Here is a 25,750-nt window from a genome sequence, read left to right as displayed (position 1 = left end):
AACAAAAAAAAACAAAAACAGGCTAATGAAGTACAAGGTGCTATTTGACTCTCTGGTTGGGGATAATGAAACACTAGAAACTACTTACTAAAATGTTTACATATATTGTTGCTGTATACTCAGTTTGTTTCATTTTTATTTTCAGAGGTAATGTGCACATCTGAAAAAGGTAGGTAAACATCCAATTCCTCTATAAACATTTTTGTTATGTATCATAAACTCTGAAACACATCAGGTTTGCACATCATTCCGTGGCCTAGAGTTCAGAAAGTACATACTAATTGGTCTCAGTCATAGCTCTAATCATGTGTGAAGCTAATCAGACTCAAGTTACTCAGATTCGGTTACTTGGATTTCAAGTTCTTCATAAATGTAAAGCTCTATTATTTATTGGGTTTCTTTTAATTTACCTAATGATACTTTGTGGCAACCTTCTCATTATCGTTTTGGTGACTACTGTTCACCATCTTAAAATCCCAATGTATTTTTTTCTTAAACATTTAGCTACAGCTGATGTTCTCTTTACCAGTAGTGTTGTGCCTCGGATTCTGGACATTACATTATTCGAAGAAGGAAAACTGTCAGTTACTGAATGCATTGTCCAGATATGGTGTTTTGGTATTTTCGGATTAGTGCAATGTTTTCTTATTGCTGCCATGTCCATTGATCGATTTATTGCTATTTGTAGCCCATTACGATATTCTTCCCTTATGAACCCTCGTGTTTGCCTGCAGCTTGTTGCTGGTTCTTGGTTCTTGGACACCTTGGTAACATCAAGTGAAATGATTTTTGTGTCTCAATTAAGTTTTTGTAACCTTAATTACATTGACCATTTCTTTTGTGATTTTGGACCAGTTGTAGGGTTGTCCACCTCAGACACATCTGGTTTGATGCTACAAGACTTTATTAATTCAATGTTTATGCTATTTTTTCCATTTGTTTTTATAATCATAACTTATCTTTGCATTTCTTACACTGTCCTGAAGATATCTTCTGCTTATGGAAGAAGAAAGGCCTTCTCCACCTGCAGCTCCCACCTGGTCACTGTCTGTACTTATTATGGAACTCTAATGACAGTTTACATGGTCCCAACAGATAACAGCAAAGTCAACATAAATAAATACAGATCCATATTATACATTGTGGTGACACCATTGATGAATCCCATCATCTACAGCCTGAGGAACCAGGAGATAAAGAGAGCTTTGCTTAAACTGATGAATATTGTCAGATTAGGTAGTTATTATGTCTGACAATAAACATAAAACTATGTTTTTAATAGATGGTTTTATTTATTTATGTTTTGCTTTTAGTTTCAAAGAGTTTTATTGTCAATTTAGAAACAAATCCAATAATACGCCCCAAATATGGGGAAGTTCACTTATTTGCATATTGAACAGAACAACAAAAACACATATAAATTGATAACATAACAGTCAAAGGAGTTGGGAGAGGGTAAATAAAACATTCTATGTTATGCAGTCTATAACTAAGTTCAGAGAGGTGATAATGTGCCAATAGGGATGGTCGGAAATGTCCATTTTCGATTCCGCAGAAATTCTGATTTCTGTGTTTCCAATTTCCAATTTTACAATTTTGGATTTCTCAGAAGTATTTCACTAGTCATTTTTGCATCAGGGAATGCAAAGAATTAAGAATGGAAATCGGAAAAATGGAAACCGGAAATCGGAAAAACTGAAAATCAGTTTTGTGATTGGTCTAGTATTACAATTTTGCTGAACAATTCTGAATTCTCTTATTGGACCCATGCTTTTGAGTTTTGTGATTGGGCTAAAATTAGCAAGTTGCGTAAATCAGATTTCTGCAGAATTTCAATTTCAGTTTTCCAATTTCCATTTTCCGATTTCCAAATTCCACTTAGAAATCCGGATTTGCGATCGGAAATGCAGACATCTTGGTTCCTCAAATTCTGAATGAGCATCCCTATGTGCCAAGGGGCTTGAAAGCCATGTGAGTATCTGATTATGGCTTCTCACGCGAAGGTCACCAGAGACTGTAAGCCTAAATTATCCACATAAGTTAGACAATGTTTCCAGGTTTTGAGAAACTCAACTATTGTATTGTTCACTATGGCAAGTAGTTGTTCTGCTATAAGGATTTAATTAAGTATTTTAGTGGTATGATGTATGGAGAGTTGGCTGTCACCGTTGCCTAGCAATATGGAGCCTCCTGGCCTTGGCTGTATGTTGGAAAAGTCATACAGGTGCATATGTGTCCACCTGGGAGCAATGGCAAAGCACTGGTCAGAAATGGATGGGATCATCTCATGGAGATGATCTGTGGGGAGATATGTGTTAAAGAGGTATTTCATGCTGGTCTCTACGTGTGAGAAAACATCTTCCTTTGGAGAGGGTGACAGAGCATTTACACCAGCATGGTATCTGAATGGACCTGCCCAGGTCTCTCTCCCAGTGTTCCATGACAGGTAGTTTGGACATCTCAATGGGTTGAGAACAGGAGTATACAGTGCTGCCCATTTTTATTCATACCCCTGGCAAATTTTGACTTAAGGTGGCCACTAATGGTCCAATTAATAGCGAAAAATCGTTCGAGCGATCAGAAAATCTGATTGGAAGAAAAATCGTTCGCTACACCATCAACAAACCAATCTTTGCTTCCTATCTATCACAACCAATCAAGAAAATCCAAATTTTGGTTTAACCAAAATCCAATCGGACGACTATTTTCATAATCGTTCATAGACGATTGTGCCCATCAACTGAGATTATTTTCAACCAATCCGATCCGAATTTCTGATCGCTAGAACAATTTTTCACTAGAAATTGGACTGTTAGTGGCCACCTTTAAAGTTAATTTTATTCAACCAGTAAGTAATTTTTTGACAGGAAATTACATAGGTGTCTCCCAAAAGATAATAAGATGATGTACGAGAGACATTATTATGGGCAAAACAAAAACAAAAAAAAACATTTCTCAGCTTTTATTTACATTGGAGCAAAAAGTATCCAGTCCAAAATTATTTATACCCTTCACAAACTGTCACAGTCTGGGGGGAAATCCAAAGTTTTATACCATTCCAAATAGTCCAAGCTGTTCTAAAGCATCCTGATAACCCTGATTAATTGGGAGCAGTTATTTTAATCAACTCAACAAGTGAAAAACAGCAGCTCTCTGCAGTTGGTTTGTGGACAGTCATGGCTAAGACAAAGGAGCTCAGTGAGGACCTGCGGCTGCACATTGTGGCTGCTCACAAGTCAGGAAAGGGCTAGAAGGCCATTTCTAAATGTTTTTAAGTTCCAGTGGCTACATTGCAAAGTATTACTGTATTTAAAAATACAAGATGTTCTGCACTATGAAAAATCTCAGAGGATGTGGGTGGAAGCAAAAAGTGACACCTGTGCTGGCCTAGGATCACCACTAAGGCAATCCTAGTGAGTCTGGGATCTGCTAGTGGCAATGTCTCAAGGAAGACAATCCAACAGACACTCCACACTGCTGGAATCCACAGATGCAGACCAAGGAGAATGCCACTTCTCTGGATAAGGCAAATAAAAGCTCGCTCGGCATTTGCAAATGCTCATCTGGACAAAGAAGACAACTTCTGGTCTTCTATGTTATGGTCAAATGAAACAAAAATTGAATTATTTGGTTGCAATGATGTTTTCTTCATTTAGTGTAAAACAGGAGAAGCCTTCAACTCAAAGAACACCATCCACTCCGTCAAACATGGTGGTGGGAACCTAATGCTTTGAGGTGTTTTTAAGCCAATGGACCAGGGAACCTAATCACAGTAAACGGCAGCAGGAAAAAAGAACAATACATAAGAATTCTCAACTACAACATCAGGCAGCCTGCAGAGAAACTTGGCTTTGGGCACTAGTGGACATTTCAGCATGGCAATGACCCAAAACACACAGTGGTGAAGAAATGATTAGCAGACAACAACATTAACGTTTTGGAGTGGCCCAGCCAGAGTCCTGACTTGAACACAATTAAGAAGAATCTGTGGAGGGAGCCAAAGATCAGGGTGATGGCAAGAAGACCCTCCAACCTGAAAGATTTGGAGCTCATTGCTAAAGATGAATGGGCAGAAATACCTGCCAGGGGTATGAATAATTATGTGCAGCACTGTAGGTAGAATATGAGCCCTCCCTCCAGTGCCCACTTTTCGCACCATAGCTCCAAGTAAGGTCTGGATATAGGAGGAGCCATCTTTGGTTGTATGAAGTGAAGCCAGTGATGAAGTTGTACATCTGACAAGTATTCTGAAGGGAGAAAAGTTGTCAGTTGCTTAAATTGCTCTCTGTTGGGTGCCCTGCCCTTCAAAAGCAGATGTCTACGTTGCAGGAAGCCACTATAGCACCACCAGAGAAAGGCACCTGATCCCAGACTGGGGGGGGGGGGGGATTCCAGGTTTACAAAGACAAGGGCCAAGTAGGGAACTCCTGACTAGAGGCCTTTCGTAAATCGTAATCTGTATCAAATATTCAAATATTCATGGAGTGGTGGGAGATATGAGAAGCTTAGAGAAGTTTTCCCTGGGATCACATCAGAGTGGGTAAGGAATATGGCACAAACAAGTCTCTGTTTTATCTTATCCCACAATGGGGCATTATCACTAGCATGTATTAAAGCCAACTGAGCAACTTGCACTGTGCGAGTAGTTAAATATGTTGAGAATGCTGAGTTCACCCCTGGATCTATTCAAGAACAATTTTCTTTTTAATTCTACTTCTCCTACCTACCCCCCTCCTTCATATAAACCTACAAATGAAAGACTGAAGGTTCTACAATGAAGCCTGCGGTAATACATTTGGAAGGTTTTTTGAGTAAATATAGGATCCTAGGGAGGAGACTCAACTTTATTGCTTGGATTCTGCTTTGAGCTACCAATAGTTGATAAAGAGGGCCTTTGTTTTGTCAGTATTAAATCTAAGTCCTGAAACATCGCCAAATGTACCTGGTAGAGTCAGTAGGTTGGGGATGGATGTCTGGAATGTAGTCAAGGTGAGTCGGAGGTCATTGGCAAAGAGATTGGCCTTATACTCCCTGTTGGTGACCTGTATGCCTATAATATAACATGAGTTTTGGATCTGGTTGGTAAGAGGCTCAATGACCAGCAAGAGAAGCTCGGGAGAGAGAAAGCAGCCTTGCCACATGCCTCATTGAATTGGAAAAGGGGTGTGGGACAGTGCGGGTATTTTCCGAGAGGCAGAATGGACTGAGTAAAGGCATTTGACTGCCTGGAGGAAACCGACTTCAATTCCCGATCTATCCAGTACTGCCATCAGTCCACTATATGGTGTCCGAAGCCTTTTCCATGTCTACAGAGACCAATGCCATTGGCTCATTTCGTTGTCTAGCAATATGTATTAAATTTACTACCTTTCAGACAGTATCGGGGGCTTGTCAAAGAGGGGAAAAAAATTCCACCTGATCCCTATGAATAATTGGATTAGGTATTTTATTCAGTCTGACAACCAGTATAGATGTAAAGATTGTATGATCTATATTAATTGAGATCAGTCTAAAATTATTTACATCCAGATGGTCTCTCTTAGGCTTTGAAATGACTACTATGGTGGACTAGAGAAAAGGGGCAGCAATAGATCTGCCCTGGAGTATACAATTGAAGGATGAGGTGAGGGGACAGCGTTTCTCTAAACTTTTTCTAGTACAAAGCCGTCAATCCATCAGGACATGGGGCTTTACTGTTTTTAAGTTGTTTTGATGGTAGAAAAAAGTTCAATGTCAGTTTTGGGCAAGTTAGGGGGTGCAGCTTTGTCTGGGCAGGAGGATGATCCATGGTACTATCAATTAAGGAATTATTTGTGTATCTTTATTGGGTCAGAGGTAATCTTTCCATCCCTAGCATGTATTTGGAAATTGGAGAACTTTGTTTAACCACCTGAGGACCGTGGGCTTACCCCCCTCCCCCCCAGTATTTTTTTATATTTATTTGCTATTTGTTTCTTAATAAATTTCACTATTTTTTTATCCCCTCCCTCCCCCGGCAGCCAATCCCAGCGATCGGGTCTCAAAGACATCAGCCTATGAGAGCTAATCGCTCTCCTGCCTCTCAGAGGGACAGCCATGTCATGCGGCTTTCCCCAGTACAGCGCTGCCATCGTTCGCAGAGCTGTACCATGTAAATAGATGGCTGTTTCCCATCTATCAGTCTCCTAGCGGCGATCACCACTGGGAGACTGATGATGGAGCGGAGCTCTAATTGGTGTTAAGCGGTCCTGGGGCTGCCATCATGTTATGTAGTTAAATTGGGATTGGCCACCTAAGGGTTAGGCTTGTTGTGTTGGGCATAGATTTTAGATAAAGTCTATTGGATCACCCTCTTTGTCCTTGCTGATAACAAAATATCTATTTGGACAGACCTGAAAATGTAGACCAGATCTGCAAAACAAAGTGATAAAATTCCAAGCTTTTATATTTTGACCACTTTTACATGGATTGATAACCATGGCCCTTACTCAATTTACTTTTTCTCCTAAGTCTTCTCTAAGTAGATAATTTTTCATACTTCTCTTAAATAACTCAGCCCTCTGCAATTTAAAAAAGTACCAAAAAGTAGGTGAAAAAGTACTACCAAAATAATTACCTCGCTTGCTAGCTGCTTAAAAGGCATTTGATTAATAACATGTAAAAAAATACCACCTAGGAAAAAACTTATAAGACAGAGTAAATTGGATTGGGCCCAAGAAGGCTGCAATAGCAGCATAGGGGGAGATATTGTTGCTGGAAATGCGAAGAATCATTCACGTTCCCAGCCTGACGGGCAGTAATGGCGAAACCGGAAGTAGCCGCCGGCGGGGACGGGAGGATCGGAGGGCACCGATCAGCTGGGGCTGAGGGAAGCCCCAGGTGAGTAAAACTCATTTTTTTCTGGCTTAAGGTTCACTTTAACACCAAAATTGCTACATATGCTAAGGAGAATCGAGGGTACAAGTCAAAAAAAGAATTTTGCACAAAGATTTTATAGTTTTTGAGAAACTCGATTTTAAAAATGTGAGTAAAAAATGTTTTTTTTTTAAACTTAGAAAAATGACAGTTTAAAAACCATTTTTCTTTGCATTTTTCTTTGCATTCTCAAAAACCACAAGGTCTTTTTGAAAAATAATTTTTGTGATTTATACCCACTATTCTGCTTAACATACAGTATGTAGCTATTTTGGTAGCAATAGCATGTATGAGGGCTTTGCTATTAACCTCTAAAGTCACAAAATTATGCCAAATTTCATGAAAATTAAGCAGAAAATTACGCAAAATTTTGAAATACTACTTTTACATACGAAATTAATTATGAATTTCTCAGAAATTTCGTATTACGATTACGATGCATAATTGCGAATTTTGATACAAAATTTTGCACATGCAAAATTTTGGCCCACCACTGATGCACACATAAAAGGCTCCATTCTGAGCTAATCAGAGCCAGGGACTGATAGAGAACCTGATATATTTAAAACATTGAGGGAGGTGATAACATAAACAACTATGCAGTGATTTGCAATTGTTTATTCATGTTAAGTCATGTTTTTGTCTTTTACTGCCTTATCATAATTGCTGTTGCGCTAAAGCATCCTTATATCACAGAGAGGTTGTCTTGCAGTACACCATTAGCATACAAGATGTGTGGCCCTCTTGGCACGAAGCAGGTAAAAAGGGCACCACTACAGGTGACAATGTTAAACGCTGTAAATAGTGGCTATAAATTGTAACTTGGGCCCCCGAGGTGGCCAAAGTTTATAACCGCTATTTACCATAGCCACTAATAGCTGCTATTTAGCCTTTTATATACCGTTCATAGCTACTGCTAATCAAGGCTTTTAAAAATGCTGCCTATGGTGGTGAAAATATCTTTAGTGTAAGGAGTGTGTGAGGGGGGGGGGGGTGTCCTTAAATGTTAAGGTTGGGCACCAAAGGGGACTTTAAGGTTGGACAATACCAGGGAGTTAGGGCTAGTCATTAGTAGAGGGGAGGTTTTGTGTGAGAGAGAGTAGGATTAGGTTATGTCATAGTAAAATAATGGTAAATATTACTGATATTTTTAAATAGGATATTGGTAATTGTATTGATTTTCTACTAGAGGCTATCTCCGGAACTCTTTTTGAAGGGCACCTTTGTCTTTTATTTTGGTAGCCTGTGGTTTAGTACTGGGAATCTGATCCTTGGAAAACATTCTGACCCTTTTTTTTTTTGTGTACAAGTATTCCCAAAAATTCATAATAAATTTGGTCTTTAAAAATAATACAAATTAATTGATGTAATCAATTCACTTTGGGACAGGGATTCCTTTAGATCCTTCAAAGGCTTTCTCTGTCCACCTTCACCATTCCAAAATTGTCCACGTTGACAAGAGCTTGTTGACAGCTTGCACGTGCACAGTAGCATGGACCCAATTGGGTTTTAGTGTGCTACTGCACATGTGCAAGCCTTTTGTACCCGCACAGTAGCACGGATCTGATTGGACTTGGTTATTTCTGCTGAAGCACAAGCGGCTCTGTACTACTACACAGGCGCAGTGTGTCAGCACTTCAGGGTTCTGAATCTGATATTCCATCCGAAATTCAATATTCCAAATGATGCAATGTCAGGTTCTACATTCATGATGAACACATGCATGCACATAGTAACAGAGTTAGTTTGTTTAAAACATCCGTCCGACACGTTTAACTAGGATTCATTCTCATTTGTCCAGGGAGCAAAAATGGTATTTCATGGTATGAGTAGTGTAGTTTGTCACTCCCTTGAAAAATTAGACTTATTTAGGGTGTGGTGCCCAGTGATGGTCTTCCGCCTCATCATCATACTACTCAGCCCACTATACAGGAGGACATGACTTCTGGAAGATCATTTCCTCTTCCTGTTCCCTGTCCAATCACCACTGGCTGTTCTGTGAAGCAGAGACAACTCTCTTACTAAGGTTCAAGGATTACTGTGCATGATTCTTTCCAAAGCCACTGGTAAGGCAAGAAGCCACTCAATATCACACCTGTGGTATCTGGTGACTAGGTGGAGTGAGGTGGTGACTAGGTGGAGGGAGTCATCGTAGTACTACTAGTAGAGAATAATAAAGCTCCATTACTGCCCTCTGCAGGGCCGGTTTAAGCAACAATGGGGCCCCAGGGCAAAATAAACCTGGAGGGCCCCCCAACATATAACCCAGAACAAAAATCGGCATTAGGGGACCTTTTTTGCAGCTGATATAGTCAGGGTGTGAAGTCCCAATCGGTTGGAGCTCCACATTCTGGCTATCCCAGCCTGCATGGGGGACAAGGGGTTAAAAAGTTTCAGGAGGGGGGACCCCACATACTTTTAAAAAAAATAAAATTCCCACACTCTAAACATAAAATTTTTGGGGGGAAAATAGAAAAAATGCCAGGGATCTTCATACAGCCATATTGCAGCTGTATAGCGATCTCTGGCCAAAGCGCTGCGGCTGCGTATGGACCCCCTGGAAACCCCATCAGGAAATGTATTGCTCTCTCTTTTGATGCCTGTAAAATTACACTACCGTTAGGTTTGCTACTAAAAGTGACATTTACCGCATTTAAAAGTATACTTTTTTAAACTTTAAAACTTTAAAATCGATTTTCTCAAAAACTATAAGGTGTTTTTGAAAAATTGTTTTTTCCTCTTATTCCTAATGATCTCCTTAACATATCCTGCAAATTTAGGGTTTCTAGCATTTAAGGTGGATTTGCTATCAACCATTAAAGTTGGCAGGTTTTTAAATGTGTATTTTTTTTTCCTTTAAGACGTTAAAATCGATTTTCTCAAAAACTATAAGGCCGATTTGAAAAAATGTTTTTCCTCTTGTAGCCACTGGGGGCCCCTACAAGCTCTGGGGCCCTGGGGCAGCTGCCTCCTCTGCCTCTATGGTAGTGCCGGCCCTGGCCCTCTGTATAGGCATTAGAGGTGGAAATAACATTACAAAGATTGGACCACATTATACTCTCTCCACCTAGTCTCTAGCTGCAGGTATGATAATGAATGGCATCTAAATCCAATATGAACAACAGCTTCACTCTATGAGCAGTGGTTTCTTCCATCCCACCGCATGCAGCGGCTTTGTCTTTCTGTAGGACATCTATTTTGTTGTCCAATTCTAACCTCATTTTCCATGGCTGGTATTTAAGTTGCATCTGAATTCATTTCACTTTCATAAGGGGAAGCAAAAAGACACCCATTACTTCAACATTCTTTATGACAGGAGGGGCACTAATTGTAGAAAAAGTTGACACCGCTACACACCATAGACACCAGATCGTGCGGGACCAGATAAGCAAATCCCATAAGTAGTGTAGATACAAAGGAAAAGGTCCACACTGGTCCGTTAGTCTCTTCTTTATTAATGGACATATCCAGAATTAAACACCACCACATCTCAAGCTAGAGATGTGGTGGTGTTTAATTCTGGATACGTCCATTAATAAAGAAGAAACTAACTGACCAGTGCAGACCTTTTCCTTTGTATCTAGGAGGGGCACTAGGATGTAACTCAAGTAGAAACTATGCACCACTGAGGATTTGTTCAAAGCCATTCCAACAGTGAAGCATGGTGGGAAAGATATATGTTATGAAGTTGTTTTTAGTATCCAGGAGTGGGAAAACATTCAGGGTTGATGGACATTAAACATAACACAGTATCTGTCTTTATTATTATTATTATTATATGACAATCTGTTATATTAATGTTTTCTACATAACCACCGCTACAATTTTTTGGGACCTTTAGATAGCATACAATAATTAAAACAATATTGGTGTCCTTTGATATTAATTAGCAGCTTGCATACATTCTCAGCTGCTTCTCTGGACACAGGGGACAGGGCTATACATAACTTTCACAATCCACCTGGAATTTAACACTGTTGGTTAAGTTTCTATAAATTGTCTGAACAGCAAAGAACATGTGCAATCTGCCTCCCTGCCTGACAGATGAACACATTATTAGCTAAAAATCAGCTTCGGTTCATTCTCATCTTTTTCTACAGAAGACACGCTGCGCTGTAAGTAATACCGACTACACTGTGGAAATATGACTAACATTTCATCTTGTGGTTTTACTTATCATGTAACAAGGTTTTTATGATTTTTTAGGAAAGAAGTACTTTGTTGCCTTACTCCACCACTAGTCCAGCGTCCATGGATTTGATTCACTAACCGGCGCTAAGTGATAGCGCCGAAGGGAACAGCCACTTAGTGCCACATAAGTAGCTTTGTGGGCACCAATAGCCCCGCAAAGCTACATCGCGCACAGCCCAGGGCAGTGTGTGCACAGCCGTTAATAGTGCACGGTGCGACGATAACATCACACCCACTGCCTTGTAAACGTCGCACATAGGCCTCGATTCATAAAGCATTTCCGCATTCGGAAATGCTGAAAACTGCTCACTTTACTGACCACACAGCAAAATCTGTATTCATAAAGGCTTTTTCCGCATGAAAAGCCGACATTCGTGAGCAGAGTGATCAATCACCGCCTTGCGCTGTGATTATCATAGCAAAAGTAACAAGTAGTCAATTCATAAAGATTAGAGGTAGCGGTATGCGGACGGGTATTACCGCTACCTCTGATGTGGCGAGAAGCGTGCGGAATACATTGCAGTGAATGGGACAGACCTCCCAAGCAGCTGCAGAGAGAACACCGCACGGAGGGACTCCGCCTGCTTCCCCTGTTTCCGCATGTCTCCCGACAGCCTAACGCCTGCCTACAGCGGAATATCTCCGCACGCCTGTCACATCTAGCAAAATTTTTATGAATTACCACCCTGAAGGCGGAAATACCGACAGCGGTGTTTCCCCGCTCGACGTTACCTTCCCCACAGCACTTTTATGAATCGAGGCCTTAGTGTGACAAAGACGGCGCATCGAGTGCCCCCTCAGGGCCACCCGATGCGCCGTACAGGGCAGTGGGTGTGACGTTATCATCGCACAGTGCACTATTACCGGATGCGCGCGCACTGCCCTGGGCTGTGCGCGATGTGTGGGGGCAAACCACTTAACTTAGTGGTTTGCGCCCACTAGGACTTGAGGCACGCTAACCAGCTTAGTGCTGATTAGTGAATCAAGGGCCATATGTCTTATGAGACATTTTTATGGTACTGTTAGTAAAATCTCCTCTTTTAAATCTGCCACGTTTTGTTGGCCGTGTTGATTTGTGCTGGGTACATTTGCCTTTTTCAAAGGGGATAAAGATGGCATCTCACATATTCTTCTGATTACAAGTATACTTAATTAATATAATCTGTTTAAAGGGTAACTGAAGAAAGAATATGGAGGCTGCCATATGTATCTCCTTTTAAACTATACCAGTTGCCTGTCAGCCCTACTGGTCTACTTGGCTGCAGTAGCAGAAGCAGAAACAAGAATGCTGCTAATCTTGTCAACAACACTTGATCTGCATATGTCTATAGCTAAATAGTATCAAAGACAGAGGATCAGCAGGAAAGCCAGGCAACTGGATTGCTTTCAAATGAAATAAATATGGCAGCCTCCATATCCCTCTCACTCCAGTTTTCTTTTAAACTGCTGATATTATTTAAGTATACCTGCAGTCAGAAGAATATGTAAGATGTTTATTTTTATTCCGTTTGAAAAAAGCAAATGTCCTCAGCATGTCTTTTTGGTGGCTGTAGTGTCTGTCTTGCACCATTGCACCAATCATGCAGCCAGTAGAGACAGTGAGAACCTGATTTGTGCAGTCACTTTAAGACTCAAAGATGTCAAACCGGTCCTACGAGGGCCGAGGTCCTCACACATCTTTGACACAGCTCAAATGAATTGATGGGTCAGAATGAGGAAAGGTGCGGTCCATCAGGTAGAATACATTCCTCTCTTTCTCAGTCCATCCTAAACACTGGCATGGATCTGGCCCTCCAGGCCTGGAGTTCGACACCTGTGCTTTAAGTCAAAGATTTAAAAACTATAAGAGGCAAAGAATCAACATAGCAGGAAAGCTAACTTTGCTTAGTAGATTTTGTGGCACATAATCATTGTTGTTGTTGTTGTTATAATTATTATAATTATTTTTAATAATTATTTAGTATTTATATAGCACCAACATCTTCCACAGCACTGTAGAGAGTATGTTTATCTTGTCAATTAACTATCCTTCACAATCAAATTACCCCACATCTTGTGACTAATTACAAGTTGTAATTTGATCCCTCAGCTGTATTAGCTGGCTGGCTTTGCAGAACACCTAATTTGTAAACACAGGATGTTAATGCTATGTCATCTTCCATGAAAGCAGGAAGTAGACACTCTCAAGATGTATTGCAGGATTTGTATCAGCTGTAACAACAAAATTATTTTCTTTAGGTTATTATTATTATTAATGGAAATTCTGAGTTCAGGGGAGCTTTAAGAATAGAAAAAATAATATTCTTAACATTTTATTTCTTGATTTTCAAATACCTTGATTTTTGTCCTTACATAAACAAACTGCAGTATACAAGCTTTGATATAATGACAGTGACATAGAACATACAGGTAAAATAGTTTGCATCAAAAATTTGCACAAATCTTAATTAAATCTCAGTATTATTAGCATATTTATATTAGTCCATAAAACAAGAAAAACAATCAAATTTAAAAAACAAACAAAAACAAAACTGAACAAACATACATAGAATATATCAGTGTAAAACAAACAAAACAAAAACAAAAAAAGAAGAAATTAAGGTGGCTAGCTAACAAATGGAAAGTTTCTACAGGTGACCAGATATGACCATTATGTTTCACCATAATTTTCACAAACATGTCACATTTTTACACAGTTAAGTATAGTAAACAAAATGTGTACATAATAAAATACATTTTCATCAAGCGCATTGAAGTCTAGGGGAAAACACATTTTCACACAGATAAGTTTCTACCCCAAAAGTTATGGGCTGGCATGCAAAAACCCAACTTCACTGAATGCATTGAAAACAATGAGGATGAGTGAATAAACTTCCCAGAACATTCTCATGTCCGTGATAATATGTATTTTGAGAAAATCCATTTTATTTTTGGGAAATATAGAGTTGATTGAAAGTGCAAATTCCAATAAGAAAATGAGTTCCCTAAGGTCTCTTTCACAGTGCGACGTTAAAGTCGCACGTTAGAAAAAGTTTTCAAGAGACTCCGTAACAAAAATTGCATCCTGTTTTTTATCATCCTACAAGTTCCAAAAGCTATTCTAATGTGTTCTGGCTTACTGCAGCAAGTTCTACTATCACCATCTCTGTAATAAATCAATGTATCTTTCCCCTGTCAGACTTTTCGGCCTGTGTCTGGAAGGCTGCCAAGTTCTTCAGTGTTGTGGTTCTGTGATGAATCTCCCCCCTCCAGGCCCCTCTCTGCACACTGCCTGTGTGTTATTTAGATTATGGCAGATTCTCTCTTCTCTCTTATCTTTTACAAGATGGATAAATCCTCCTCTGAGCTGGCTGGGCATTCACATACCGAGGATTACAGACAAGGGCAAAGCTGTTTGCAAGAAGAAAAGAGCAGCCTGAAACTTCAGTGCATGAGAGCAGAAGGGGGAAAGAAACACACAATGATCTCTTGAGATACAAAAGGAACGGTGTATACAGCCTGCTTGTGTATGGATGTATTTTCTATGTGTGGACATGCTGTACATCAACCTACTTCCTGTTTTGGTAGCCATTTTGTTTGTTTATAAACAAACTTTTTAAAACTGTTTTTAACCATTTTTAATGCGGCGGGGAGCGGCGAAATTGTGACAGAGGGTAATAGGAGATGTCCCCTAACGCACTGGTATGTTTACTTTTGTGCGATTTTAACAATACAGATTCTCTTTAACGTGGACTAACACACAGCAATACTAAGTCTGTGCAACATTCACAGTGCACACGTTGCATTTGTGTGTAACGTGTAGCGTTATTAGAAAGTGCTGCATGCTGTGTGTTATACACGTTTTTAGCTCCGTTGGACTGTTTGCACATGCTCAGTAATGACTTGGAAGCATACTTTCATTGCCTGTATGCTCTACTGTATGCGACGATAACAGGGCATAGCGTTGCGTTATAACATTTTTGGGATGCTGCGTTGTTAGTTTGCGTTGCAACTTTAACGTTGCATTAAAACGCAACGTCCCACTGTGAAAGTAGCCTTATAATTTCACCTTTATGACAGACCCAACAGTAGAGCCAGGATTTTAGTATATTCAAATGAATGGTAGCATATTATCAAAGTGATGTAATTAATGTGCACAAGGAATTAATAAAGCAGCCTTCCATCGTAGATAATAAACATGAAAATTAAGTGGAAAGAGTCATTTGAATCTCTGATAATGGAAATTCTAAATGATATATTTCAATAAAATATTGATGTGTACATTGTTGTATACTCAGTTTTTTTTTTTATCTTCAGGTGTAATGTGAACTATTGAAAAAGTTAGGTAAACAACCAAGTCCCTTATGATCCTTTTCTTTCTGTCACACCTCTAATCATGTGTGAAGCCAATCAGACTCAAGTTACTCAGATTTGTTTGCTTGGATTTCAAGCTCTTCACAATTTTAAATCTCTATTATTTATTGGAGCTCTTTTAATCTGCATTATTATACTTTGTGGAAACCTGCTCATTATCATTTTGGTGATAACTGTTGACCACCTTAAAATTCCCATGTATTTTTTCCTTAAACATTTAGCTACAGCTGATTTTCTCCTGACCAGTAGTGTTGTGCCTTTGATGCTGGACATTATGTTTATCGAGGAAGGAAAACTGTCAGTTACCGAATGCTTTGTCCAGATGTGGTGTGTTGGTATTTTTGGATTTGTGCAATGTTTTCTTATTGCAGTCATGTCCTTTGACCGATTTCTGGCTATTTGCAGCCCATTACGATATTCTTTCCTTATGAACCCTCGTGTTTGCCTACAGCTGGTCGCTGGTTCTTGGTTCTTAGACACCTTGGTAACATCAAGTGAAATGATTCTGGTATGTCAATTAAGCTTTTGTAACCTTAATTACATTGACTGCTTCTTTTGTGATTTTGGACCAGTTGTAGGGTTGTCCACCTCAAACACATCTGGTTTGATGCTACAAGACTTTATTACTTCAATACTGTTACTATTTTTTCCATTTGCATTTATAATCATAACTTATCTTTGCATCTCTTTCACCATCCTGAAGATATCTTCTGCTAATGGAAGAAGAAAGGCCTTCTCCACATGCAGCTCCCACCTGGTCACTGTCTGTACTTATTATGGAACTCTAATGACAGTTTACATGGTACCAACAAATGACAGCGAAGTCAACTTAAACAAGTATAGATCCTTGTTGTACATTGTGGTGACACCATTGATGAACCCCATCATCTACAGCCTGAGGAACCAGGAGATAAAGAGAGCTTTGCTTAAACTGATGAATTATGTCAGGTTAGTTAGATAATATGCTTGAGAATAAACATAAGTCCTATGATATTTTTTGAGTAGGTAACTTTTTTTTAAAGTCAATTAGAAGTAGACAAAGCTCTGTAGATGCATGAATGTTTTGAGTGACCAGCGTGCTGATTTATGTGATTAACAAGTGTGTGTGTGTGTGTGTGTCAGTTCTCCTTAACACAAGAAAATAAACTTAAAAGACTTCCGAGGCCAAATGACAAAAAAAGTTAATTACCTGCATCATCTTTTAAGGCACGGAGGACACCGTCCGCTCCCTCCGTGCTGATCCGCCAGGTCCCCCCGCTCATTAGCCCCCCGGGCCAGCTCCCGACCCCACGGCCCAGGTCGGGCTCTCCTGCCTTTCCTAAAATGGCCGCTTGATCTGGCTGTGGCTGCGCAGTCCGCATAGCTGCAAGTGCGGCTGCGCAGCTCTAGGGCCAACCCCCGATCCACGCTACAGTAGCGTGGATTGGGGGGGGGGGGTTGGCTAGAGAGCTGTGCAGCTGCACTTGCGGCTATGCGGACTGCGCAGCCGCAGCCAGATTAAGCGGCCATTTTAGGAGAGGCAGAAGAGCCCAACCCAGGCCGTCGGGTCGGGAGGCGGCCCGGGGGGCTAATGAGCGGGGGGACCCGGCAGATCGGCACGGAGGGCCGGACGGCGTCCTCCGTGCCTTAAAAGATGATGCAGGTAATTAACTTTTTTTTTGTCATTTGGCCTCAGAAGTCCTTTAAAACAAAAAACAAAAACAAACAAAAACAAATGCAAAAGCATTTTATATTGTGTGCAAGGAAAAGCAGCCTGATCATAGGCCAATCAATTGCACTTCTTTCTCAAACTTAATTGGCCCAGTTCGAAGTTGCCTTCAAATCAATTTGAAATACATTTGCATGCAATTTTATTTATTAAAAGCAAAAAAAAGTATCCAGGTCTACTTGGCCCTATTTAAAAAAAACGAACTAGCTCCTAAACTTAGGTGGATGTGCCACCCTTAGCAATGCTCAAGCATTTGCAATGAATGGCTATCATTTGTTTTCTCACATTGGTTGGCATTGGAGGAATGAGTCAGCTCTTCTTTGCAAAATTGTTTTAATTCAGTCACATTGAAGGATTTCGAAGTGTGAACCAACTTTTTTTTCTTTTCTTTCTTTTTTATCATTAAGTTTTTATTGAATTTTAGAACATACAATCAATAGAGATGTCGGCGAACGGTTCGGGAACCATTCGCCGGCAAACCCCTCACCCTGTACTACTTCCGGGTCGCTATGACCCGGAGTAGTATGGCTGCACTGGGCCGGTGGTGCGCATCCTTGATCGTGCGTCTGTTGCCGGGCACTTTCTACGCATGTGCGTGACGTCATGAGTGACGTCACGCTCATGCGCAGAGAGTGGCCGGCAACAAACGCGTGATCAAAGATGCGCACCGCCGGCCCAGCGCAGCCATACTACTTCGGGTCATAGCGACCCGGAAGTAGTAGTGGCCCATAGGGGATTCACCAGCGAATGGTTCGCCTACATCTCTAACAATCAATATACACTGCTGAGTAATATATGTTGATGGTCAAAGCAACAACAAATAAAATAGTGCAGTACAGCAGATCACATAACAGGAACAGGAAAAAGTATGCTCCATAGCTCCATAGCATATGCTCGGAGACCCCGGACAGACACGTGGGAAAGATCCTCAGAGGCCTATTCGGCACTCCCATCTCATGCCAGCTGATAGCTGCACTCACTGGCATGAAGTCTAGGCTCCTGCTGCAGCTACACCTCCAATGCACTCGGATCACCCAGACTGCTGCACCACAGGCCAGGCAAAGCCACCATTAATCCTGCTCCACTGTTCCACTGACCGGTGGTTACCAAAACTGTAAGTACTGCTACTGATGCACCCTCTCTCTCTGCCAGAACATAAGGGCATAGTCTGCTCATAATTATTTTCATAGACTGCCTAACATCTCTGCTATGGTCTGCTACATCTACTGCCTGCCATGTTCATTGCCATGGGCCACCTACCGTCATTGCTATGGACTACCCACAATTTATTGCTATGGATTGTACTGCTATTATATTTATTGCTGGGGCTACCTTTATAGTTATAGGGGACTCACTTTCACTGATCTTCACTTTCTCTATCTTTCATTTTCCTCTCCCCTATCTCTCTTCCCCAGGATAGACTGTGGGGCATCTGATTCAAAATATCGCTGCAGAAGCGTTTTGAGTGCCATGGACGGCAGCAGATTACCTCCCAGTCCTTCTCCTGGGTCCTTCTTGTATCTTACTCTATTTAGATTACTATCTATGCCTTTTACTCTTTGTACATGCACTGTACCTACTGTATGTATTTGTACGCAATATATGTTCTTACTGTATCCACTGTATGTTAAATGCACCTTTCTTCTACTGTACCATCACCGACCCTGTTTTTGTGCCAAAATCAATTCTGGGTACAACTCTTGTTGTACTTGGCAAAATAAACCTGATTCTGATTCTGATTCTGAAGTATTATGAAACACAACTCTTCCCAGGCCCTTAACTTTTATACTTACATGTGAAACTTTAAAAATATCATTCAAAAGTCCATTTTTTTCAGTAATTTAACTTAAAAGGTAAAAGTAATATATGAAATAGGAACCCTTTGCCGTTGTTTGGGAGGAATTAGCTGATTCGAGTCTGACACTTTGAGCCGAGAATATTGAACATTTTCACTATATTCTAATGGACTGAGATTTTAATGTTAGGGTTCCCATAAGCTGTAAGCCATAATCACCAACATTATAACAAATAAAGGTTGATTCACTAACCGACGCTAAGCCGGTTAGTGAGCCTAAAGAGATAGTGGGCGCAAACCACAGAGTTAAGTGGTTTGCGCCCACACATCACGCACAGCCCAGGGCAGTGCGCGCGCAACGTCACATCCGCTTCCCTGTAAACATCGCACCTGGCGCGACGAAAATGGCGCATTGGGTGACCCCCGAAGCGGCGCACTGATGCACCGTTTCGGGGGCACCCGATGTGCCATTTTCATTTACAGGGCAGCGGATGTGACGTTATCGTCGCACCACGCACTATTACCAGCTGTGCGCGCACTGCCCTGGGCTGTGCGTGATTTAGCTTTGTGGGGCTATTAGTGCCCGCAAAGCTACTTATGGGGCACTGAGTGGCAGTTCACTCCGGTGCTATTACTTAGTGCCGGTTAGTGAATCAAGACAAAAAAAAGACTAACAACATTTATATTGCGCTTTTCTCCTTGCAGACTCAAAGCGCCAGAGCAGAGCAGCAGCCGCTAGGGCGTGCTCTATTGGCAGTAGCAGTGTTAGGGAGACTTGCCTAAGGTCTCCTACTGAATTAGTGCTGGCTTACTGAACAGGCAGAGCCGAGATTCAAACCCTGGTCTCCTGTGTCAGAGGCAGAGCCCTTAACCATTACACCATCAGCCAACTGGCACTATCTGGCTTTGAGTTTATTTCATACATCAATTTCACCTTTTAAGTTGAATTACTGAAATAAAAGGGCTTTTGCATGATATTCAAATTTTTCCAGTTTCACCTTTTGTATTGGTACTTGTAGATTGGTGCTGATTTTTGGTTCACCTCTGTGACTATGGATCTGTAGGAGGACACAAATGGAGAGAGCACTCAGGGTGCAGAAATAATCTCAAATGATCTGATGGCTGGCAGTCCAGTATAGGAGAAACCAGCAGCAAAGGAGACATGCATCCCACTAGCCGGGGACAAGGCTTTTTGTAGCAAGTTTTCTATCTCCACAGGGTGGTGATAGGCCTTGGGGTAGCTGGCCGTTCTGCATATATAACCCACTGCCGTGTGCTATCGCTGTGATAGGCTGGTGCACCGGCGAGTGGGTGAGCAATGTACTCAGAATGGTGTCCTGTAAAGAGCAGCTTTGGTGCACCAAACAGTCTTCCTATTCTGGGGGAGGGGAGAACAGAAGAGGGTTAAATAAGTGATGTCCATATCAGTGCGTGCAGTAAGCTCAAATAATCAAAATCCATCGTACAGGGATAATTTATTATATTGAGTTATAACAAGCTTAAAAAAAGGGCTATACAACATTTCAGGAGCTCATGCTCCTTCTCTCAGGCAATGAGATTTGGAATAACAAGGGGCTTGTATCTTCAGCAAGAGACTGTGTCCTTGGTAGAGAACAGGGCCATGATCAGAAATGTTGGGGCCCCTCACACATCATCAGACCTGGGCCCTCCGCTGACCCCCCCCCCCCTCGATTTGGAATTATGGATGATCGCACAACACCCACAATTTTCACCCTCAGTATAGGTAGGTAGGTAGCAAGGTATAGGTTCCCCCTGTAGAGGGTATCCAGGTATAGATAACACCAGTATAGCTAGCCAATATTGTTGCCCCCTGTATAGGTAGCTTAGTATAGTTGCCCCTGTATAGTTAGCTAGTGAAGTTGCCCCCAGTATAGATAGTTAGTATAGTTGCCCCAGTATAGGTAGTCTCAATTGCCCCCAGTATAGGTAGCATAGTTGCCCTAGTATAGTTGACGAAGTATAGGTAGTATAGCTGCCCCAGTATAGGTTAGTAGTGTCAGCGGCAGCACACAGGGAATGACTCACCTGACTTCCACGTTCCAGATACCAGAGCGCTGTGTGCCACAGGTCTTCTCCGCCTTCAATGCTGCTCACTGTACTTCCACTGCTCACTGTACTTCCGCTAATCAGAAAGTTCAGTGAGCGGCACTGAAGGCGGAGAAGACCTGTGGCATGCAGCGCTCTGGTATCTGGAATGTGGAAGTCAGGTGAGTCATTCCCTGCCTGCTGCCTCTGACACTAATCTATTATCTGAAAGGGGAGCATGAGAGGAGGGGACTCAGGTGAGGTTGGGGGTGGTTGTGAGCTCCTCTGAGGACTGTCAGTGACATGACTATGTACTCTGTAAAGTGCTGCAGAAGATGTCAGTGCTATATAAATACATAATAATAATATGGTAGGACATTAGGCCATTACTATGGTAGGGGTTATATTGTGAGCTCTTCTGAGGACAGTCAGTGATATGGCTATGTACTCTGTAAAGTGCTGCAGGAGATGTGCTATAATACATAATTATAGTGGTGCTCAAATACCCCTTTTTAAAATTCGAGTTTGGTCGAATTCGAATAGTAAATTATTCAAGGTCAGTCGAATATTCGAGTCGAATAATTTTTACTATTCGATTCGACCTCGGACTTCGAGCTGACTATTCGAGTCGGTATTCGAGCTCATTATTCGAGCTGACTATTCGAATTGGCCTTAAATAGCTTCCAACACTTGTTTTGAGGGTGAATGATGCAAGAAACGTCTTTTTTTCCAAGTAACAACAGCAAGTGATTATGTGGTGATGTTCCTTTAAAAAAAAAAAGGTGGAAAGAGAAGTTGTGTCCAGAATTTTGTTCAGTACTGTATATACTTCTTCTTCTTCTTCTTCTTTATCTTCTATATCTTCTTCTTCTATATCTTCTTCTTCTTCTATATTGTCTTCTTCTTTTTCTTCTTCTTCATCTTCTTCTTCTTCATCTTCTAATCTTCATCTTCTTCTTCTTCTTCATCTTCTTCATCTTCTTCTTCATCTTCTTCATCTTCTTCTTCTTTTTCTTCTTCATCTTCTTCATCTTCTTCTTCTTCTTCTTCATCTTCTTCTTCTTCTTTATCTTCTTCTTCTTCTTCTTCATCTTCTTCTTCATCTTCTTCTTCTTCTTCTTCATCTTCTTCATCTTCTTCTTCTTCATCTTCTTCATCTTCTTCATCTTCTTCTTCTTCATCTTCTTCATCTTCTTCTTCTTCATCTTCTTCATCTTCTTCTTCTTCTTCATCTTCTTCATCTTCTTCTTCTTCATCTTCTTCTTCTTCATCTTCTTCTTCATCTTCTTCTTCATCTTCTTCTTCATCTTCTTCATCTTCTTCATCTTCTTCTTCTTCTTCTCCTTCTCCTTTTTCTATATCGTCTTCTTCTTCTTCACTTATTTCTCTTTCCATTTTTTTTTAAAGAAATGCAGCTATTTTTGAGCGTAACAAATAGCTGGTGGGCGCACACATGTTGGAAGCGTCATTGTATGTGCTCCCTGGCAGTGGAAACACACAGACAGCAGGAGGTAAATTCAGCAGCAGGAGAAGGAGGATGAGTGTGTGGCAGCAGGCAGTCAATGAGGCAGGCAGCGTGACATAATAGCCCTGGTACCTAGCGGTGATACCAGGGCTGTAAATAAACACAACAGGAGGTCCCAGACAGCGGTCGTGCAGCCCACATCATGTCCAATACACAACTGGGACAACACAGTTTTCAACCCGGGCACCTCAGAAAAATTAAACCTTTTTTTTTTTAATGGTTTTTTGGTTTTGGTTTTACAACCAATTACACAGATATAGCTATTGTTTGACGTAATAGCTGGTGGCAGAGTGGCAGCAGAAGGTAATTCTGTGTACCCTGGCAGTGGGAAACACAGACAGACAGCAGCAGGAGGAGGAATGGAGGAGGAGCAGTGTGAGTGTGGCAGCAGGTAGGCAGCGTGACATAATAGCCCTGGTACCTAGCGGTGATACCAGGGCTGTAAATAAACACAACAGGAGGTCCCAGACAGCGGTCGTGCAGCCCACATCGTGTCCAATACACAACTGGGACAACACAGTTTTCAACCCGGGCACCTCAGAAAAATTAAACCTTTTTTTTTTTTTAATGGTTTTTTGGTTTTGGTTTTACAACCAATTACACAGATATAGCTATTGTTTGACGTAATAGCTGGTGGCAGAGTGGCAGCAGAAGGTAATTCTGTGTACCCTGGCAGTGGGAAACACAGACAGACAGCAGCAGCAGCAGGAGGAGGAATGGAGGAGGAGCAGTGTGAGTGTGGCAGCAGGTAGGCAGCGTGACATAATAGCCCTGGTACCTAGCGGTGATACCAGGGCTGTAAATAAACACAACAGGAGGTCCCAGACAGCGGTCGTGCAGCCCACATCGTGTCCAATACACAACTGGGACAACACAGTTTTCAACCCGGGCACCTCAGAAAAATTAAACCTTTTTTTTTTTTAATGGTTTTTTTAGTTTTGGTTTTACAACCAATATAGCTATTGTTTGACGTAATAGCTGGTGGCAGAGTGGCAGCAGAAGGTAATTCTGTGTACCCTGGCAGTGGGAAACACAGACAGACAGCAGCAGCAGCAGGAGGAGGAATGGAGGAGGAGCAGTGTGAGTGTGGCAGCAGGTAGGCAGCGTGACATAATAGCCCTGGTACCTAGCGGTGATACCAGGGCTCTAAATAAACACAACAGGAGGTCCCAGACAGCGGTCGTGCAGCCCACATCGTGTCCAATACACAACTGGGACAACACAGTTTTCAACCCGGGCACCTCAGAAAAATTAAACCTTTTTTTTTTTTTTATTTTTTTTTAGTTTTGGTTTTACAACCAATATAGCTATTGTTTGACGTAATAGCTGGTGGCAGAGTGGCAGCAGAAGGTAATTCTGTGTACCCTGGCAGTGGGAAACACAGACAGACAGCAGAAGGGCAGTACACAGCAGCCCACTGTAGGTGTAAAATGTGTGGCTGCAGGCGACGTAATAGTCAAAGTGAACCAGGCTGGCTTAGTGAGCAGGAGCCAGGAGGTGGTAAAGGGTGGTAAGGCACATTAACGATGGTTCTAAGTTCCGGCAGACAGTTCATGTCCCCCTCTCGCCGACAACAGGGGCCAGGAACTCGCCTTCCACCCACGCCTGGTTCATCTTGAGAAACGTCAGTCTGTCCACAGACTTGTGAGACAGACGTGAGCGTTTCTCGGTGACCACGCCACCAGCTGCACTGAAGCAGCGCTCGGACAGCACGCTGGAAGGGGGGCAGGACAGCACTTCCAGGGCGTACTGCGCCAGCTCGCTCCAGATCTCCAGGCGCTTGACCCAATACTCCATGGGATCAACAGGGGCATCGCTGTCAAGCCCGCTGTAGGACCCCATGTAGTCAGCCACCATGCGGGTCAGGCGCTGGCTGTGACCGGAGGAGGATGCTGCTGCATGCACCTCCTCTCTAGTCACTGCTGCCTGAGCCTCTACAGTCCTGTAGAGCTCGTGGCTGAGAGACAGCAGGTCTGTGGGGCGCTTGCTGCTGGATGCAGGCACCTGCTGCTGCCTCTGTGCTGGCTGCTGGACAGTGGGGGTGGAAGGCTGGGGGAAGGCTTCCTCCAAGCGCTCAACAAGGGCCTGCTGCAAGCTCCTTATTTGTTGCGCTGGGTCTCCTCCTGCAGGCGGCAGGAACTGGCTCAACTTCCCCTTGAGGCGTGGGTCCAACATCATGCTGATCCAGATGTCCTCCCTCTGCTTCATCTGGATCACCCTGGGGTCCCTGCGCAGGCACCTCAGCATGTGCGCTGCCATTGGGAAGAGGCGGGCCACGTCTGCTGGCACATCGACGGCAGTGCTGCTGTCCTCATCCTCCTCCTCCTCCTCTGCCTCGTCAGCCTCATCCTCTCTCCACCCCCGCACGAACTCAGCTGCACTGTGCTGCTCCCCCTCATCAGCAGCAAGGTCAGGGACCTCCACCAAGTCCTCCTCCTTCTCCCCCTCAGAGGTGGACTGTGCAGCTGCTTGCCGCTCCTGCTGGTCCAAGGCTGCCGCTTCCTGTTCCAGCAAAGCATTGAGGGCCCTGTTCAGCAGACAAACCAGGGGCACCCACTCGCAGACCATAGCATGGTCCCTGCTCACCATGTTAGTGGCCTGCAGAAAGGGAGCCAGCACTAAGCACACCTGCTGCATGTGCCTCCAGTCATCATCGGGGACGATGGACGGGATGTTGCTGTCCCTTCTCTGAGTGGCGGAAACAGTGGCCAGGGCAAGGTACTGCTTGACAGCGTGCTTCTGTTCAACCAGACGCTCCAACATCGCCAGGGTGGAGTTCCAGCGAGTCGGAACGTCAAGGATCAGCCGATGGCGTGGCAGCTGCAGCTCCTTTTGCATGTCTTCCAGGCTCGCACAGGCTGCAGCCGAGCGCCGGAAGTGACGCACAACGTTTCTTGCCGTTTCCAGCAGTTCGCCCATCCCCTGGTAGGTGCGCAAGAACTTTTGCACCACCAGGTTCAGCACGTGGGCAAGACAGGGGATGTGGGTCAGATTTCCCCTGTCTATTGCGGCAACCAGATTGGCCCCATTGTCGGCCACCACCTCTCCGACTCTGAGGCCTCTGGGGGTCAGCCAAATCCTCTCCTGCTCCTGGAGTTTGGCCAACAAATGGGTTGCCGTCAGCTTGGTCTTCCCAAGGCTGACCAAGTGCAGCAGCGCTTGGCAGTGGCGGGCCTTCACGCTGCTGCTGAGGCGGGGGGTTTGGCCAGGTGTGCCGGAGGATGGCAGAGGATCGGAG

The 25,750-nt window shown here is 42.7% G+C and overlaps 1 protein-coding gene across 1 annotated transcript; it reads left to right on the top strand.

The window, feature by feature from the left end:
- Positions 1–305: 305 nt before the first annotated feature.
- Positions 306–1,253, top strand: LOC137561979 (putative olfactory receptor 5AK3). The gene has a single exon (XM_068273322.1). The coding sequence runs from the start codon at positions 306–308 to the stop codon at positions 1,251–1,253; it is 948 nt and encodes a 315-aa protein (XP_068129423.1).
- Positions 1,254–25,750: the final 24,497 nt, after the last annotated feature.

This window comes from Hyperolius riggenbachi, chromosome 3 (assembly GCF_040937935.1).
Source record: "Hyperolius riggenbachi isolate aHypRig1 chromosome 3, aHypRig1.pri, whole genome shotgun sequence".
In the NCBI taxonomy this organism is placed as follows: domain Eukaryota; kingdom Metazoa; phylum Chordata; class Amphibia; order Anura; family Hyperoliidae; genus Hyperolius; species Hyperolius riggenbachi.
The sequence above is the reverse complement of the archived record's forward strand: the minus strand, read 5'-3'. Positions and strand labels throughout refer to the sequence as shown.